The 18941-nt window shown below is 40.9% G+C and overlaps 3 protein-coding genes across 14 annotated transcripts in view; 1 reads left to right on the top strand and 2 right to left on the bottom strand.

The window, feature by feature from the left end:
* Positions 1-5464, top strand: part of nt5e (5'-nucleotidase, ecto (CD73)) — a 190374-nt gene extending 184910 nt beyond the window's left edge. For 2 of the 4 annotated variants that reach the window (XM_087296486.1, XM_087296485.1), the window contains 4 exons: positions 1285-1393; positions 1474-1623; positions 2268-2468; positions 4782-5458. In XM_087296486.1, the coding sequence (XP_087152612.1) occupies positions 1285-1393; positions 1474-1623; positions 2268-2468; positions 4782-4942 (621 nt within the window). In that variant the 3' untranslated portion in view covers positions 4943-5458. 4 annotated transcript variants of the gene reach the window in all.
* Positions 1-18941, bottom strand: part of lats1 (large tumor suppressor kinase 1) — a 777671-nt gene that overhangs the window by 348342 nt on the left and 410388 nt on the right. The window lies entirely within an intron of this gene.
* Positions 8862-18941, bottom strand: part of snx14 (sorting nexin 14) — a 43474-nt gene continuing 33394 nt past the window's right edge. For 8 of the 9 annotated variants that reach the window (XM_087296987.1, XM_087296986.1, XM_087296993.1 and 5 more), the window contains 8 exons: positions 15569-15609; positions 13591-13710; positions 12617-12740; positions 11741-11905; positions 11024-11119; positions 9439-9530; positions 9305-9361; positions 8862-9226 (listed from right to left, as the gene is read on the bottom strand). In XM_087296987.1, coding sequence (XP_087153113.1) covers positions 9185-9226; positions 9305-9361; positions 9439-9530; positions 11024-11119; positions 11741-11905; positions 12617-12740; positions 13591-13710; positions 15569-15609 — 737 coding nt within the window. In that variant the 3' untranslated portion in view covers positions 8862-9184. 9 annotated transcript variants of the gene reach the window in all.

Genomic DNA, 18941 nt, shown 5'->3' on the forward strand with positions numbered 1-18941 from the left:
TTTGTTGCACAATTTGCAAGATCTGTGCGGGACATCATTTTAGGGGGGGGCTGAGATGATGTGTTCGCGAACAGAAAAGCAAAATCAAAAACCACCCAGCTGGATGATAGAGTCCAGACAGCCTATAACAAGCTGTCTGTATAAACACACACGCACAGACACAGCATTACACTCTCTCTTATTCACACACACACACATAAACAGCATCCACGCGTGCGTGCTTGCTCGCTCAGGAGCGATATTGTTAGACTGCCCACTCCCGTTCACCAGAGTTATCGACCGCTCCTGCGCTTTATTCTGAATTTTTTTCCCGCACCACAAGAAATCTGGTCAGGTCCTGCGGCTCCCACAGTACAGCAGCGGGAATAGAGAACGTCTAGTTTGTATCTACCAAATCTCCCTTTTCGTTCGGTCAAAACCCGAAATACTGCCAAACTGCAGAGGTTGTGTTCTTTTTCGAGACCAGGTCACTTGGTGCACGACTCTCCATATTACCTCACGTCTTACTGTCCTGTGATGACAATCACGCATACGCATTTTTAGACATAAAATAAATAATAATTAATATTTAATACTTTTCCCCTATATATGTGCATTGTTTTTTATGATGGTATAACGCTATTAAAACAGATACGTTGCTATTTGTAGATCCCGCGGTATACCTTATTACAGTATTACCGCCCAAGCCTACTGCAGAGTATCTTTCCAAAGACGTCTGTTTCTTACTCATTTTGGCACTCAAGTGACCGAGATGTAACTGAGAGAATGTGCTCATTTTTCAAAATAAAAGATCCTTCAGACTCAGATGATTAATTAAACGGAAATAATTAATGATTTCTTTTGCGGCCTGGTACCAATTGATCCACAGAGCTGTTCATGGCCAGAGGGTTGGGGATCACTGCTCTAGATAAATAAGGTTGATGTCGTGGTCTCGTTCTCTTCAAGAGCTCATGCTCATTAGCTTGGGCAACCTGAAAAATGCATTACTCCATTGTTTAGAAACACAATATATGAGACGGTTGTTGTTAAATGTCACTGCTGATTGCAAATATAAAGTTAAATTATAAGCTTTCCAAACAGTTTTGCAGGTAAATTTGATGTTTCCCCGTTCAAAAAGATCTAGCTGCACTTATTTTGCATGTTTGAGAGGCGTTTTAAAGATGACCACCAAGTGAAAGGGACTAATTAATACAAAAACCAGCAGCCATTTGCTCAACTCTCTGCTGTAAAACCTAGACCGAACTGATGTGTTATTAAATATCCCATGGCACACTTGTATTTCAGGTCCATCATAATATTAAATACGCCGACGAGCTCCAGTGGAACCATGTCAGCTCTTGTATTCTAAACGGTGGAGGCATTCGGGCACCTATTGATGAGCGAAACAGAAACGGTACAGATTTACTGATCTCACACCAACATTAGTGTATATTAGAAATAATCCTCAAACCGTCCCACTCCCTCCGACTGAAGGTTCCATCACAATGGAGGACCTGATCGCCGTGCTGCCGTTTGGAGGAACATTCGACCTGGTCCAGCTGAACGGATCGACTCTATTAGAAGCTTTTGAGCACTCAGTTCGCCGACACGGAGGAAACACTGGAGAATTCCTACAGGTGTCAGGTACCTTTAAAACTGAACTGAAAATTCTGCCATTATGTACTCATCCCTTATTTGTTTCTTTCTCTTTTTTTATATTTGCATCAATTTTATCTCTTTAACGTGTTTTGAACTGTTTAAAGTACAAATCAAAAGTAACCATATGGTTGTGTTAGCTCACATTGCTAGTATTGTGGTGAACAATTCATCTGTGCATGTCAGTAAGAACAAAAACAGTTTGCCCTTGTGATCTTTAATAGAAATCCTGTTTGTTTTCCGTTAAATTCTCAGATTAGGTCAGTCTGAGGTAGTGGGTGGGGCTAACACACTTAACCACACCCCTCCAGCTGTCACTTTTAACAACAGACAGAATAGTGAGGGGGAGGAGTCTGTTAGGTTGTCCAAACCTTTTCCCCCAGCTTTCTGAATGACACGCCTACTTTACTACATCCAATCAGATCGCAGTAGAAAAAAACAAGCCACGCCCACTGAATATTCTGTTTCTCTAGGAACTGCATCACAATATAGAAAAAAACATAGTCATATAGTCAACCTCAGTATTTGACTATCAAGGTGTTCAAAAGTATGAACAAGACTAGTCCATGCTACTATTATGCTAATTCAGATAAAGCAGTGTCAATCTTCTATTGTTTTTAATCCCTCTGCAGGTTTTCAGGTGGTGTATGATTTATCGAAAGCGGCCGGTAGTCGTGTTAAAAGTGTGAAAGTGCTCTGCACCCAGTGTCGAGTGCCTCATTATGAACCGCTGGTCCCCAACAAGGTGTATAAAGTAGTGCTGCCGTCTTACCTAGTGGACGGAGGAGACGGATTCACCATGATCAAAGAGAAGAAACTCAAACACGACAGCGGTAAGTGGAGGTCAAATTACTAAACAAAACGCAGTAGTCCTGTTTAAAGGTAAACTAACAGATGTGGAAGAGCTATCTTTCAAGAATGTCTGATGTTGTGTGCTGTTAGAGACTAGCGAGACACTAGCAATGTCTGTCAGAGAGTAGCGAAAGACTATTGATGTCTGTAAAAGATCAGCGATGTCTTTAAGAGACTAGTGATGTCCTGCAAGAGACTATCAATATCTGTCAGAGACTAGGTGGAGACTAGCCATGTCTGTCAGAAACTAGTGATGTCCTGTGAGAGACTAGCGAGAGACTCCATATCTGTCAGAGACGAGCCATGCTTGTCAGTGATGTCCTGCGAGAGACTTCGAGAGACTAGCGATGTCTGTCAGAGACTAGCGAGAGACTACCAATGTCTGTCACAAACTAGCGATGTCTGTCAGACTATCGAGAGATTAGCAATGTCTTTCAGAGACTAGCGTGAGACTCAATATCTGTCAGAGACTAACAAGAGACTAGCGATGTCTGTCAGAGACTAGCGAGACTAGCAATGTCTGTCAGAGACTAGCAAGACTAGCGATGTCTGTCAGAGACTAACAATAGACTTGCGCTGTCTGTCTGAGACTAGCGAGAGACTCAATACCTGTCAAAGACTAGCCATGTCTGTCAGTGATGTTCTGCAAGAGACTTCGAGAGACTAGCGATGCCTGTCACAGACTAGCGATGCCTATCAGACTAACGAGAGACTAGCGATGTCTGTCAGAGACTAGCGAGAGACTAGCGATGCCTATCAGACTAACGAGAGACTAGCGATGTCTGTCAGAGACTAGCGAGAGACTACCAATGTCTGTCAGAGACTAGCGAGAGACTACCAATGTCTGCCAGAGACTAGCGAGAGACTACCAATGTCTGCCAGAGACTAGCGAGAGACTACCGATGTCTGCCAGAGACTACCAATGTCTACCAGAGACTAGCCAGAAACTACTGATGTCTGTCAGAGACTAGCGAGAGACTACCAATGTCTACCAGAGACAAGCCAGAAACTACCAATGTCTGCCAGAGACTAGCGAGAGACTACCGATGTCTGCCAGAGACTACCAATGTCTACCAGAGACTAGCCAGAAACTACTGATGTCTGTCAGAGACTAGCGAGAGACTACCAATGTCTACCAGAGACAAGCCAGAAACTACCAATGTCTGCCAGAGACTAGCGAGAGACTACCGATGTCTGCCAGAGACTACCAATGTCTACCAGAGACTAGCCAGAAACTACTGATGTCTGTCAGAGACTAGCGAGAGACTACCAATGTCTACCAGAGACAAGCCAGAAACTACCAATGTCTACCAGAGACTAGCGAGAGACTACCGATGTCTGCCAGAGACTACCAATGTCTACCAGAGACTAGCGAGAAACTACCAATGTCTACCAGAGACTAGCGAGAAACTACCGATGTCTGTCAGAGACTAGCGAGAGACTACCAATGTCTGTCACAGACTAATGATGCCTGTCAAACTAACGAGAGACTACTAATGTCTACCAGAGACTAGCGAGAAACTACCGATGTCTGTCAGAGACTAGCAAGAAGACTACCAATGCCTGTCAGAGACTAGCGATAAACTACCGATGTCTGTCCGAGACTAGCGAGAGACTATCGATGTCTGTCAGAGACTAGCAAGAGACTAGCGATGTCTGTCAGAGACTAGCAAGAGACTAGCGATGTCTGTCAGAGACTAGCGAAAGACAATCGATGTCTGTCAGAGACTAGCGAGAGACTACAAATGTCTGTCAGAAACTAGCGATGTCTTTGCTATTTTCTCACAGACATCGCTAATCTTTCAGACATTGCTAGTCTGCCAGACCTTGCTAGTCTCTGACAGACATCGCCAGTTTCTCAAAGACATTGCTAGCTTCTCACAGACATCGCTAGTCTTTCAATGTCCTGCAAGAGACTAGCGAGAGACTAGTGTTGTCTGTGAGAAACTAGCAAGAGACTTGCGTTGCCGTCGAGAGAATAGTAATGCCTGTTAGAAACTAGCTATCTCTTTGAGAGGCTAGCGATGTCTGAGAGAGACTAGCAAGAGACTTAAGATGCCTTCGAGAGAATATCGATGTCTGTCAGAAACTAGCTGTCTTCGTGAGACTAGCGTAGCCTGTCAGAGAACAGCGATGTCTTTGAGACTAGCGATGTCCTGTAAGAGACTAAGGTTATATTATTTATAAAATATCCAGCAGTTCTTCATTGTTTTCTGGTTTTGATGTCCTCTTGATGCACATTTCACTGCATACTCTTGTTAGCATCACACGTTGTGGTGTGCTTTATTCCACAGGTGATCTGGATATATCGGTTGTTGCTGGCTACATCTCCGAGAGGAAGAGAGTTCATCCGGCTGTGGAGGGACGCATCCAGTTCAGCAGCTCCTGTGCTGGTCTTCGGGGATACACGTCCACCGTTCTGCTGCTGTGGGCCGTCTGGCTCATGCTTGTTTAGCCAGTTAACATCATTCTAATGCACTTTGTACAACATGTAGCCATTTTATGTGTGACTGTACAGTCAGATGAGGAAAAAAGAAAACCTCTAGCCCAAAGATGAGTTGTCTTCATAGGAGTCGACTGATAATTAACACTGTGATGTAGAACAGATGGCCTAAAATCCCTCTTCTTGTAAAACAAGATCTTATCATTAGAGAAACACAGGGATGGTTTCATTATACCTCTGTATACATGTAACACTCCATCTATGAGCGGGGATCTATTTCACGAGGAATAATCCAGGTATCTGAGTTATAAAGCTCTGCTTAGAAACATTCCTACAAGTGAGCGTCTGCCTCAATAAATGTGTATTTATTTTGTTAATGATGATGGCTTCTGCTGTATGAGGATTTAAAGAGTCAATATTTCAGTTAAATATGTTTGCTTAGACTTTACTTCCAGCTGCGCACATTCCCCCGTCAAGTTGCCCAATTTGTGCGTATGCCACATTTATTAAAGACACCCCTGATCTTTATCCCTTTAGTTCTTTACGATTTTTGCAGAGTTCCTCAGCTTCAACCCTAAATTCTGTTTACCATACCTGCCAACATGTGTCTGTAAAAATCCGGGAGTCCAGTGCGTGGTGGGTCTGAATAACTCAGTTGAGAACCAGGTTGGTAACTGTACTGTGGTGTTACTAACTGTACTATGGAGCGGCTGCTGCAATCAGATACTATACCAAAGTTGGCAACCCGAAGGTGAACTATACCAAAAAACTAAACGCAAGGGGTAGGGGTATTGATGTTACGGGTGTTTTCCTGGAGAAATAACAAAACGGGAGGGTGTCGGGCGATGGGTCTGAAATATGGAAGACTCTCGGGGAAAACGTGAGTGTTGGCTGATATGATGATTACTGCAAAGTGGAAATAAATGTGAAGTACAGTTGGTCAGAAATATTAGCCCCCCTGAATTATCAGCAAATAGCTTAAAGGGGTTAATAATATTGACTTTAAAATGGTGTTTAAAAAATTAAAAGCTGCTTTTATTCTAGCCGAAATAAAACAAATCAGACTTTCTCCAGAAGAAAAAATATTATCAGACACACTGTGAACATTTCCTTGCTCTGTTAAACATCGTTTAGGAAATATTTTAAAAAAAGAGGGAAAAAATTAAAGGGGGGCCAATAATGGGACTTCAACTGTACATTTTAATAGTGATTTAGCATGGGGCTAACTGTATAATAATTCAATTAAAATTAATTTTGCACTCAAAAACTTAAAGGATAGCCCAAAGCCGAAAAATTGCTGTTAATTTCCCCTCAGGCTGATGAGTTTTTTCTTCACTATGACATACAGTATTGCTCAACATAATAGCAGTGACTTACCAGAATAATCCAGGTTATTAGTATATTTTCTTTATTGCTACATGGCTAACAAGTTACTAATAGGTGCAGTAGATTGTCAGAAATCGTAAGCTCTTCTGCACATGCCTTTTTTTAACAGAGGGACTTTGCGGGGAATTCTTGAAAATAGATTAGCTTCACGCAGACGTCTTACAGTACTAACAGGTATTTCCAGACTGTCTTTGATCATCCTGGAGCTGGTCATTGGCTGAGCCTGTGCCGTTCTGGTTATACTTCGATCCATTTTGATGGTTGTGTTTCATTTTCTTCCCCCTCTCTCTGGTTTTGCCCCCCATTTTAAGGCATTGAAGATCATTTTAGATGAGCAGCCTGTATTTTTTGCATCTCCAATCAACTTTAATCAAAGGACGCTGTTCTTCTGAACAATGTTTTGAACGAGCCATTTGCCTCAGGCAAGTGCTGTCTTCATCCTTAAATAGGGGCCAGCTGATTCACACCTGTTTTTTCACAATGTTGATGAGCTCACTGATTGAATGCCACACTGCTATTTTATTCACACACCCTTTCAACTAATTGCCCAATTGCACAGCCTTAAGAGTGCGCTCATCATGAATGCTGGATCTTGTTTGTTTTCTGAGAATCTACTGCACCTACTGGTAACTTTATTGCCATGTACTGTAGCAATACAAATATACTAAAAACCTAGATCAGTCTGGTTAGTCACTTACTGTTATTATTTTGAACAACACTGCAGTTCTTAGATTATCAGTACTTTAAGAGTTTAAAAACACACATAAAAAGACCAAACAGAATTGGCAAACAGTCTCGAGCACCTCAGCAATCAGGAATGTGAACTTCCTGCCGGATAATGACTTCAGCATGTGTTTCACAAATTCTCACAGTTTGTTTACTTTGCTTATCCAGCAATTCTGTTCACACATTTCTGATGAAGGATCCATGTGTCCTCCATCTGTGCTCTCAGGACAGTAACACACCCTTTATCCAAAATGTCATCTTCTTTTCTCAATAACAGACCTGTACATGTTTTGAGAGATCCCAATCACATTTGTAAAGTTGTTTATTTAGTCATGCTTCTTGAGGATGATTATGGTTAATTAAACAGCACAACTAGATCATATATAATGTTAACCACCACCCTCTTTTCTTGAAGTAGCTACACCTGTTCACTTACTTAAGCCCCGTTCAGACTACACAATTGCAATTCTGTGTAGATAAAATCTTGACATGTCATCGATACCAAATATGCCAGACTACAGGTTGATTTCTTTCATCACATGATATCTGCAAAGCTGCATACATTATAAATGTCTCTATAATTGTCAATGGAGTGTGTCTCACAGTCACCAGCAAACTAGCTCCCTACCTCCCTTCCTAACTACCTACCAACCAATAATCCAGGCAATGAACCAACTAACCAATCAGGCCATCATCCAACCAATCAACCATCCAATCAACCAACCAATCAATCAACTAACCAGCCAGTAAACTAACCATCCAATCAGGCAACCAATCATCCATCCAATCAACCAACCAATTAACTAACTAACCAATCAGCTAATCAACAACCATCCATCCAATAATTCAACCAATCAATCCTCCAACCAACTAACCCTTAAATCAACCAACCACTCAATCATCCATCCAGTCATTCAACCAATCAATCAACTAACCAACTAATCAGCCAACTAATCAACCAATCAGCTAATTAACCAAGCAAACAACCAATAATCCAACCAATCATCCATCCAATTAACCAGCAAACCAGCCAATCAAATAACCAACCAACCAGCAAATCATCTAACCAACCAAATCGTCCATCCAATAATCCAAACAATCAGCCCATCAATCAATCATCCAACCAATCAGCCAACCAGCCAATCAACTAACCAACCAATGAATCAGCCAATCAATCAATCAACCAACCAACAGCCAATCATCCGTCCAATGAATCAACCAACCAACCAAGCAATCAATCAGCCAATCAACCAACTAATCATCCAACTAATCAGGCAATAAACCAACCAATCGTCCAACCAATAATTCAACCAATCAATAAACCAAACCACCTATCAGCCAATCAACTAAAAAAACATTCAATCAACCAATTAGCCAATCTTCCAACCAATCTACCAACCAATTGTCCAACCAATGAACCAACCAACCAATCAGCAAATCAACCAACCATCCAATCATACAACCCATGAACCAATAATCTGACCAATCAAGATCTTCATAGCCACGCCCTTAAGTTTGCTATGAGGGAGCTCAAAAGAGGCACTGATAAAAAGGTATGTGTGAAAGAGATTCTGTACTCCCATTGGTTAACGTCACCATGTGACGGAACTTGTGGTGGATGATGGGAAATGAATAAATGTACGATTTTTTTTGCAACAGCGCCGAAAGCTGTCAGCCATTAGTTGCTGTACACTATGGCACACTACCACAAAAAAATCCCCATGTCGAAATTAAGGGGAAAATTGAGTCACCTGAACAACACTTTAAAGGAGATTCTATATATCCACACATATGATCAGGGCAGAAAAACATAACACTATTGATATGTTCAACATTTATTACCAATTGAAAAGCCAGAACATTTACACACTAAAAAACGACTTTAAATCTGCACTCAAATCTAGACTGCATGACAACGAGATGAAATGTCTCAATTACCATGTGTTTTGGTCTATATATTCAGAATTTAGAGAGTAAAACAGTCTGGTTTACAGATGATGACATTTTGTGCTGAATCCAGTTTAAGCACGAGTGTAAAAATAAGGCTGAGTTCCAATGATTCAATCATGTCAAACCACCCCAATAGAGTCAATAAATAAATGTATTCTTAGAAGCTTTTAGTTACGGTGCTCCAATAATGTTTCACATCCATCTAGTGGAGACGGAAAGACCTTGCTTCTGATTCTGCAACACAAAACATGAAGCAGCTCCATTAGTGAGCGTCAGGGTGTACACCGTTACTGTAGTAAAGCCAATCGTTACCTTACTGAGCTCCGGGAAAAGCTCCTGGATGGCGATGTCAAGCAGCACGTACGTCATCTGTTAAGCAAACGAGAGGAAAAATGAGCCGGGTGACGTGTTTCTGTAGGTCAGTATGAAAGGGTGAGGGTTTGAACCTGTTTGTTGAGCAGCGGCTGCTGGATAGTGTTGAAAAGCATCTTGACACCGTCGTACTTCGCTTCCTCGCCGATACACTTCCCCACTATATCTGAGAAACAGAGCACTTGCGTTTATGAGGGTGTCATCTTTTAGTCAGCATGGCTTGATTACAGATAATACGCCTATTAGCCGGCTGCTAGCTCTTTGCAACTCTCACATGGTCACCCACTGAAGCTAAGCAGGGCTCCGCCCGATCAGTACCTGGATGGGAAAGCTAGGTTGCTGCCGGAAGTGAGACTAGCAGGGGGCGCTTACCCTGCAGTGTGTGTGGGTCCTCATGCTGTGTTCACACCAGACGCGGAACGCGCGGACAAATCACACTATTCGTGCGTAAATAGCCGCGTGAACATTTGAGTTTACTCGCTTCATTTGCGCGTCAAATTCACTTCAGAACAGACGAGGATTCGCGTGATGGGCAGGGCTTCTGTCTGCCCGGTGACTCTAGCTTCATAGCTAAATGGCTAACATGGATTTTATTGAGAAAATAACAGTGTTTATACTCTTTATGAAGACTGAAAAACAGCGTCGATACGTTTAGGGCCGTGTCTGAGTCCACAACATCCTTTCAGAGATGCATCCAGCTCTGTGAGCTCATCAACTCCTCCAGAACTGAACCTGGATGACGGAGGCTTTCAGCGGTGCTTCTGACTGAGCCCAGCCCAGTTTGATGAACTTCTTGTTGGTGTCAGCTGGAGGCACCCACAACAGGCGATGCGTCACAATCACGCCCCCACAAGAGCAAGCTCCTGATTGGTTAACGTGGCGCGAATGTCCGCTGAAGTTCAGATTTTCGAACTCGAGCGTTAAGCGCGTCAAACATGCCAAACGCGCAAAATGCTCAATTCACGTCGCGCTATTCGCCAATTCGCGTCATTCGCGCCATGCCATTCGCGCGTATCGCGCCGCAAGATGTCTATTCGTGCGTTTGCATTGACTTAACATGTAAATCACTCGCGCTTGATGTGTGTTCCGCGTCTGGTATGAACGCAGCATAACAGCCTAGTATTGACGGGGACTCTATACTGCACAGGATGACAGCTTAAACCGAGCTCCTGACTCTCTGTGGTCGGAAAAAATCCCAGGATGTCCTTGGAAAGAGAGTAGGTGTTTAACCCAGGCATCCTGGCCGAATCTGCCCACTGGCCTCTGTCCATCATGACCTCCTAACATCCCCGTATCATAATTGGCTTCATCAATCTCGTGTAACCCGGCTGGTCCTACAGCACCCAACCCACTCCGAGCTGGTCTCGAACCGGCAACCTTCCGCATGGGAGTCGGGTGCTCTAACAATGAGGCTAAAGGCCATGACCTCTAGCGTCTGTCACTGGAGCACCTTTAGAGGTCAGAGGAGTGAGGTTTACCTGCACAGCACTTACTAGCTGGCCTCCGCTACTCTTGCATACATTTGTTGGTTGTATGAATGCATCACTTGTAAATAAATGAGCTTTTAGACGGCTACACACCAACTATAAGCTGCCGCATCTCAGATGAAACACACATCAGTCCATCACACACAGAGGAGAGGTGTTAATGATGATGTACCTGGCAGGTAGTTCATCATCTCCTCAAAGGTCTGCTTGGCTCGTCTCTGTTTGTCTTCAGGAGATCTTTCCTCCGTGCTCTCGCAGAACACCGCATCTGCAGACACCCGGAATTGAGGATTATTTAACACAAACCCAGGGGTCACCAATCCTGGTCCTGGAGGGCCGGTGACCCTCCAGTGTTTAGGTCCAACTTTCCTCAACACACCTGCCTGGTTGTTTCAAGTATACCTAAGACCTTGATTAGCTGGTTCAGGTGTGTTTGATTAGGGTTGGAGCTAAAATCTGCAGGACACCGGCCCTCCAGGAACAAGTTTGATGATCCCTGACAAACCCATTACTCTTGAACAGATGTGAAAGCTGGATCAGTTTGGTTTCAGTGATGTTCTTGAATAAAATGCAAATGTTTTGATGATTTATGTATGATTCAGTCCCTAAAGTCTTAGTGATTATATCCTATGAGAGACTTTGTTTACCAAACAAGTGGTCCTAATTAGATGTAAACCTTAAATAAAGAGTTCTCATTTGTTTGAGTTCATGTTTTACATTTTAGTAACTAAACTCTCAAAATCCATCCACATCAATCTGCAGATTAATTATTAATTTACTTGCAAAATTCTGTACAGAATTCACAAATAAAGTCTGGGGTGTGTGTCTGTTTAACACACTTCACAACACAGTAATGATCCTGTAAAGGTATTGCAGAAAGGACACAAACCTCTCAGCAGGGTGACGAGAGAGACGAGCCGATGCTCCTCCATGATCTGCTCTAGTTTATACTGGAAGTAGTGCCCTACGTAGGCCTCTAGTGTCCTCTTCAAGAGAATACGGACGCCACTCAGTAGGTGATGCAGCCAGTCCGGCATCCGAAAGACCACACGACCTGCGCACAAATAACACTGTTCACTAAACAACTCTTCATTCTGGAGAAACCAGCAGAACGTCACATTTTCTGCTGAACGTGAGAGACTACCGGAGGCTAGAACAACAGCATGGGTCATTATTTACTTTAGTTTGGACTACTTTATGTGGGATTGACACCTAGTGGATGAACTAGGTATTGCGGTCCAAATTCAAAATGTTCAAGAGGGATTTTTTCCACTCTTCTATGACTTGCAAATGCAGGTTGCCAGATTGACGACGCACAGGAGCAAGCGTGCCTGATGATAAAGCCTTGCAATGCAAGTTGCTCAGCTAATGTTCACATTATTTGCTAATTGAAAACAACCCCATGTGGATTTTTATCTGAATCTGCATCTCATTTTGAAGTCTGCTGCTGTCCTCCAGAAGTCAGCTGATCCTTCAAGACTAAAATAAAAAGCGCTGTGTTTTCTACCAAGGCAACCCGGGGTGCTGAAATATAGATGGACAAACTGGCAGGGGGCTGGTTATAGAGGCCGAAACAAATACAGACATTCAGACATGGAAAGCACATTCTCAAAGCAGAACATCTGACTTTTTGTTTTTCAGATAAATGAGTTATTAAAAATGTGTTTGAATGTAATCTCTCCATTAAACAACACTTGGGAAATATTTGAGAAAAGAATCGCAATTTGACAGAAAGGCTAACAGTTTTGTCTTTGCATGCACTTGCCTATGTACATCATGTAGTCGTAGGCTCCATCCACCTCCATCAGCTCCATGAAGTAGTTCTGGTTGTGTTTTTTCTCCAGACCCTCCGGCAGGTTGGCATTGTTTCTGTACAGCTCATTGAACAGCTGAAATGACATCAGGGGGGAAATATATATATATATATATATATATATATATATATATATATATATATATATATATATATATAAATAAAACATTTCAAAAGCTGAACAAACACTGACAGTCTCAATGCTAATTTCATCACACACTTTAAAACTTTTACTCGAGTCATTTTCTAAACAGTGACTTTAACTTTTACCCAAGTCATTTTCTAGTAAGGTCTCTGTACTTCACAGGGTTCATACACATTTTTACTACTAAAATTCCAGAACTTTTCCAAAACTTTCAGCTAGATATTCATGACCTTTTTGTTGTTTTATGCAATGTCTACATACACTAGGTGAAAAAAATGCACGTTTAAATTTATTACAGAATATCAAACAAATATTTGATGATCTGTGTATTTTTTAAATCTTTATTTTATTACATTTTTTATTTGCGATAGTTTTTAGAAAGTATCTTGCTGTCTGTGTGAAAATATTTCAGTAATGCTGGATTGTGTTTTTATAAGACTTAAGAACAGTACAAGCGAGCTTTTAGAGCTGAAACTGTGAGTTGCTCTTTTACCCCAAACAGAGAACATCGCATGAGGAGATGAACCACGCAACTGTATTGAAAATGTACCCAATATTATCACCTCAAACATATTGAAGTAGATAGATTTTGGTTAAACAAATTCATTTGCATGACTTTTCCCAAAATATTTTAGGTTTGTTTGTTTTTCCAAAACTTTTCCAGGCCTGAAAAAATGCCTTGTCAAAATTCCATGACTTTTCCAGGTTTTCCAAGACCGTACGAACCCTGACTTTAACTCAAGTATGGCTTTCATTACTTTAAACGCCACTGGTAACACACCTTCTTGTTGTTTTCCGCAGTGGGGCTAAGGATGGTGAGCTCAGGCCGGCTGGGTTTGGGTTTGGGGGATTCACAAGAGCTGAAGAACGACTGGATGAACGGCTCCAGGTTTTGCCCTTTCTAAAATAAACAGAAAGAAAACACTAATTAAAATCCTGACAAAATAGTGCTAACTCCTTCCCCACCATTCCCCGATTAAGAGAAAACGTTTCACCGCCGTTGACAAGATTTCACGGTAATCTGTGTTTTAAGTGTATTGCAGAAGCCCCAACACAACACAGGTCCTGAACGAGTTACAGGACATTTATGTGTCCTGGGACTGAAATATAAGATGATATAATATAAAATATAGGAAAGTGAAATTCAGATAAGGGTAAAAATTAGAGTTATACAACCTTCATTTGGCTTACTCCCTTCTATACCAGAGCTATTCAAAGCGAAATGTTTCGATTTTCTAACCTCATCGACCAACATGAGGTTAGAAACGTGTACAGGTATATATACATGCATACATATATATATATATATATATATATATATATATATACACACAGTGGGATAAGTATTGAACATGTCACCATTTGTCTCAGAAAACATATTTCTAAAGGTGCTGTTAACTTGACATTTTCCCTGGATGTTGGTAACAACCACAGAAATCCATATATGCAAAGAAAACACATCTAATTAGTTTACAAATGAAGTTCTCAATAATAAAATAAAAGGATGTGTGGAGAAAGTATTGAACACATGAAGAAAGGGAGGTGTAGTTGGGCAGTGAAGTTCCAGACAGCAGCTGAAATCTCTCAGGAGTTCTTCAGCAAGCTTCTGCCCTTCCTCAGTGTAAATGAAGATCAGCTGCTTCAGTCCAACATCTACATCAGCAGGAGGATGAAGATGAACCCAGGGTGGACATTTTAGCAAGACAATGATCCAAAACACAGCCGAGGAGACTCTCAGATGCTTTCAGAGAAAGAAAATCAAGCGGTAGAATGGCCCAACCAATCCAACCACCTGATCCGAATCCAATAGAGAATACAAAATAAAGAGGTATTGTTCTGGGTTTTTTTTAACCAAAATCTTCTTCAATTCCATGTCAACAGCTTCTTTAGAAATATTACTCCCAGGTGAAAACTTGACAATGTGCTCAATACTTATTTCCCCCACTGTATGTGTGCATATATGTGTGTACAGTATGCATGTAGGAATGTATCCATGTATACTATATATCTTGAAAATGCATTCATGTGTAGATAAAACAAGAACACATGAAGGGAGAACACAAGAGGAGGCTTGGTTCTTTGTTTTGATATACTATGCTCATATATTTCAAGCTGAAAATATTGTGAGCGGCGTCAAATTTAGGTGAAATTCTTCAAAAAGGGCAGATACAATATCCCACATTACTAATCCATAAGCTTAATATAAGCTCAAAAAGAAGTATTACAACAAAATAATTGTTAAATGTAAAAAATAAATGTTAATGTGGTGGTGTTCTGTTCTGATTGGCCTGTTTTTTTACCAGAATCTTTAACAGGATTTACATAAAAATGTGGCAGCAATGGTGTTTTAGCCACGGTGTGTAATTCCCAGTCTTACTTTTCAGCTCTGCCTAGATGTAGACCATTTCAATGTGTTCATGTCACTGGCCCCTGGACATTTCATTGTTATCAAACTACTGTATTTCATAACTGTAAGAAGACGCAATTTAATCATACCTTAATGTTAAAACAGCTATCATAACATTTATTAATATGTGGCTCTTTTTGGATACTCTGAAGCTTTAGACATTATAAATGTAAATTAGGAAATACGCTGGGGCTGTTGTTGTTTACATCCCTCAAAATGGCCTATGGCAGATTTTCATGATATGGCACCATTAAAAAGTCTTAAAAACCAAATCAAGACTTCTTCAAAATAACTCTGATTTCAATGAGCACAGAGGTGAAATACACACGAACAATGCAATTCTAACTCTTACCTCTTTGATTAGTTTTCCTGGCACTGACTTGAATATTTTTCCTGTAGAGAAAAACAACAAATAAAACCAGTCATCAACGTAATCAGAGCACGCATTTTTGTTTGGCTGTGTTACACACTTCAAAATGGACTGAAGAGATTTTTTAGCTTCTCTCTTTTTTTTAAATAAATAAATAAATAAAGTCTTTAAAGTGTTACGTATTTGGGATTTTCTTCAATGCTAGCAAATGTTCTGGATAGGGAAAACACGTGCGATTGTCATTAAGGTTGTGTAACAGGGTTTCTCACGGACACCAGAAAAACTAGCCTGGCCATCTGTGTGTTTTGTGTCGAGCACGGCAGAAACTCCTCTCAAACAGCATGTTTCTCCATGCTCCCTACACACACTGCAGCATGAAGGCTGTTTCAAGCACTAGTTTTGAGGTAGGTCTGGTATGTGGAATTCTAGGTTTGCTCTGAACTCTAGTTTTTGGGGTTAACATGTGTTATTATTTTAGAGCTATTCTGGCCTAGATGAAATGGAGTAAGAGTCCTGCTGATTATGCTGAGAAATTCTTAAAGCGCATGGCTGAAAAGCATTAAGGCTGTGTCTGAATCCACTTTTGCTATTTTTAGGATGGAAAAATCTGCTCTTCACCCTCGGCGCATGGTCTAACAGGGCTGTGCTTATTCTCTTAATGAGTTCTGGGTGTGTTTTGAGCATAACCTGCATTAAACCAATCAGAGTCTCTTCTCGTTTCCTTTAAGAGTCAGTTGTGTTACTCCATGGTGGATTTGCTATTTACATGGTGAATTTGTAAGTGTAAAAACTGAACGCTTCACTAGCGAGAGCACAGTTAAACAGAGCATCTGCAGCCGTAGGATAAAGAACGAGCCTCCTCCATTCAGCATCTTTACTTTACTTTTCCTCTTTACTCCTTTACTTTGGTGGAGTGAGGAAACGGTGGAAACTCACTCCACTGAACACATCCATTAGCCCATATATTTAATTTCCTTTGTTTAACACAAAGATTTGCGTCAAAACTATTTCTAAATTCAGTTGTAATCTCCAGCAATGGAATAAATGAACAATAATAATGAAGTGTGCTCAAAAAACTGACTTATTTTCAAATACACATGCTGTGCCTCATATGGTCCAAAACTTGACAGGTGGGCAAATCTAAGCTTGTTTTTAGTAAAACAAATATAAATATGCATATAATAAATACTATTACTACTAATAATAACATTATACAAACGCAAATTGTCAAGAATAAACTGAAAAAGCCTGCGGAGATGAAGAAGGCATGGGGACAGTGGTGTTTATATTGATGTAGAAAATAATCATTTTTGCTTTATGCATTATGGGATATGGAAAAAAAATAGTTGACAGCGCTTTACCAACAGAGAGAGAGTGAGAGAGGCAAAAAAATCACCTGATGGATCGTTGGTAATATTTCCGCAAGATGAGCATGTCGCAGTTTAGCTAAATTAATTCACGCCTCCTCCTGCTGAAGTGACGTGGGATGCATTAAAGCGTTGTTTTCCAGCCGCGCTTCATTCTCGAAATGTATAGTTTGTCTAAAGCAGGGATAGATTCATAGTATAAAGCGACATTTTGTGTCTGCCGGTTTTGTTTACTTGCTGGAGTTCATTGGCATTTTCCCGAACTTGAATTCTGGCCAAGATTTTGTCAGATCACATGGTTCGGACCAAAGCCAGAAGTGTGGTGTGAAAACGACCCAAAGACGGCAGAAAATGCAACAATGTATAATTTATGGCCCTTGGTCCAGACCAAATGAACCACAGATGTGAACGCACCCTTAGTGCTGCGTTGGTCTGAAAATAGCAACACATCGGGGAAACACGTCTTGCGCCTTATTGCGGCAGGTGTATGATAGAACCCTCAATGTTCACACAACTATTTATGTGTAATTTATTTAGGCAAATCTGGGGTGTGAACGCCCCATAACAGTGCCAAATACTGGCCTGGAGTGTTTAATACAGTTTTGTTGGTCAATTTCACAGATATGTAAACACAGATTATGTTGAAAATGTCAACTTTCTTTTAAATGAGAGAGAATTTACTTCTTTGGCTAAATCATTGTCTTGTAAATGTAGCCTGAGCTCGTCTGACCAGTTTATAAAGCAACCGATGGCAGTTAGTTTTAATTAGTGTCACGTTTAGGTGTGGGTGTTCCTACAATAACAGAATGATGTCAATGCCTCCAGCAAACTCTGTAGTCTGTACTCATGAAAAAGCATGCAGCCGATTCTGGCAGTCTCTGTCGCAGTAGTGAACACAACGGTTTTCTCATTCTGTGAGTGGGTTTGGCATTACCACAAGTTTCCAGTTACTAGCGAACGCAACACACCACTCCCAGAAACCCTGTAGAACCCAAATAATGACTCTACAACATTGAAAGTAAAGTATTTCATCTTGATGTGCACAATGCAGCAGATGTTCAGCCAGTGGTCTGTGGGTTTGAGGCTGACATTTAATCAAGAACAGAGAGCGGAGCTTCGGCAACACTACAACAGCTGGATAAACTAACCAGTTCTGAATAATCTCAGCACTTGGTAGTGAAATCATGTCCAGTCTGGTAGAGATGACCGTATGGGGGAAGAGCAATGTTTCGATTTACTTAAAGGGAAAGTTCATTGAAAAATGAACGTGTCCTGTACTTTTACTCACCCACAGGTCATCCAAGACGTAGGTGACTTTATTTCTTTAGTCGACATTAAAGCAGATTTTGAGCTGTGGCAAGTGAACCAAGTGTGAAAGCATGCTAAAACTAAAAAACTAAAACTAATCTAAAGTTTAAAAAAAAAAAATAAATAAAAATAAATTTTTTTTTTAAAAATAAATAAAATAAATAAAAAAAAATAAATTTAAAAAAAAAAAAAAAAAAAAAAAAAAAAAAAAAAAAAAAATCGCAAAAACTAGCGCACTTCCACACTGAAGAATGACAGACAATTTTAGCAGTTTTAAAACCTTGATTTTCCCAAACCGTGCTTAACGTTGACACCGGTTATTGTCCCATGCCTATGCTATGAGGTAGCGGCCTCATTTATAAAATAGTCGAGCTAAGAAGACAACAAATAAAGCCAAAAAGAGGACATGATCATGTAAAAATAGTTTCAAACGGAAAAAAAAAAAGTTATTGGTGTAAAACTAACAAATGATGAAATGGCAAAACACTTAGAACTGCATCCGGGCTGTTGGTGGAGCTGAAATAGTTCCACATCTGACTTTGTTTACGCTCTCGCTCTGCCATTGTTGTGACTGGACTGACTAAGTGTGTGCGTGGCTGACGAGCTGCACTGTGCTGCTGCGCTTGCACATTACGCAATTCTCCAGACAGACAGAAAAAGAAGTTTCCACCTACCGCATA

The sequence above is a fragment of the Danio rerio genome, chromosome 20 (assembly GCF_052040795.2).
Source record: "Danio rerio strain M-AB ecotype USA chromosome 20, GRCz13ab, whole genome shotgun sequence".
NCBI classification, from domain to species: domain Eukaryota; kingdom Metazoa; phylum Chordata; class Actinopteri; order Cypriniformes; family Danionidae; genus Danio; species Danio rerio.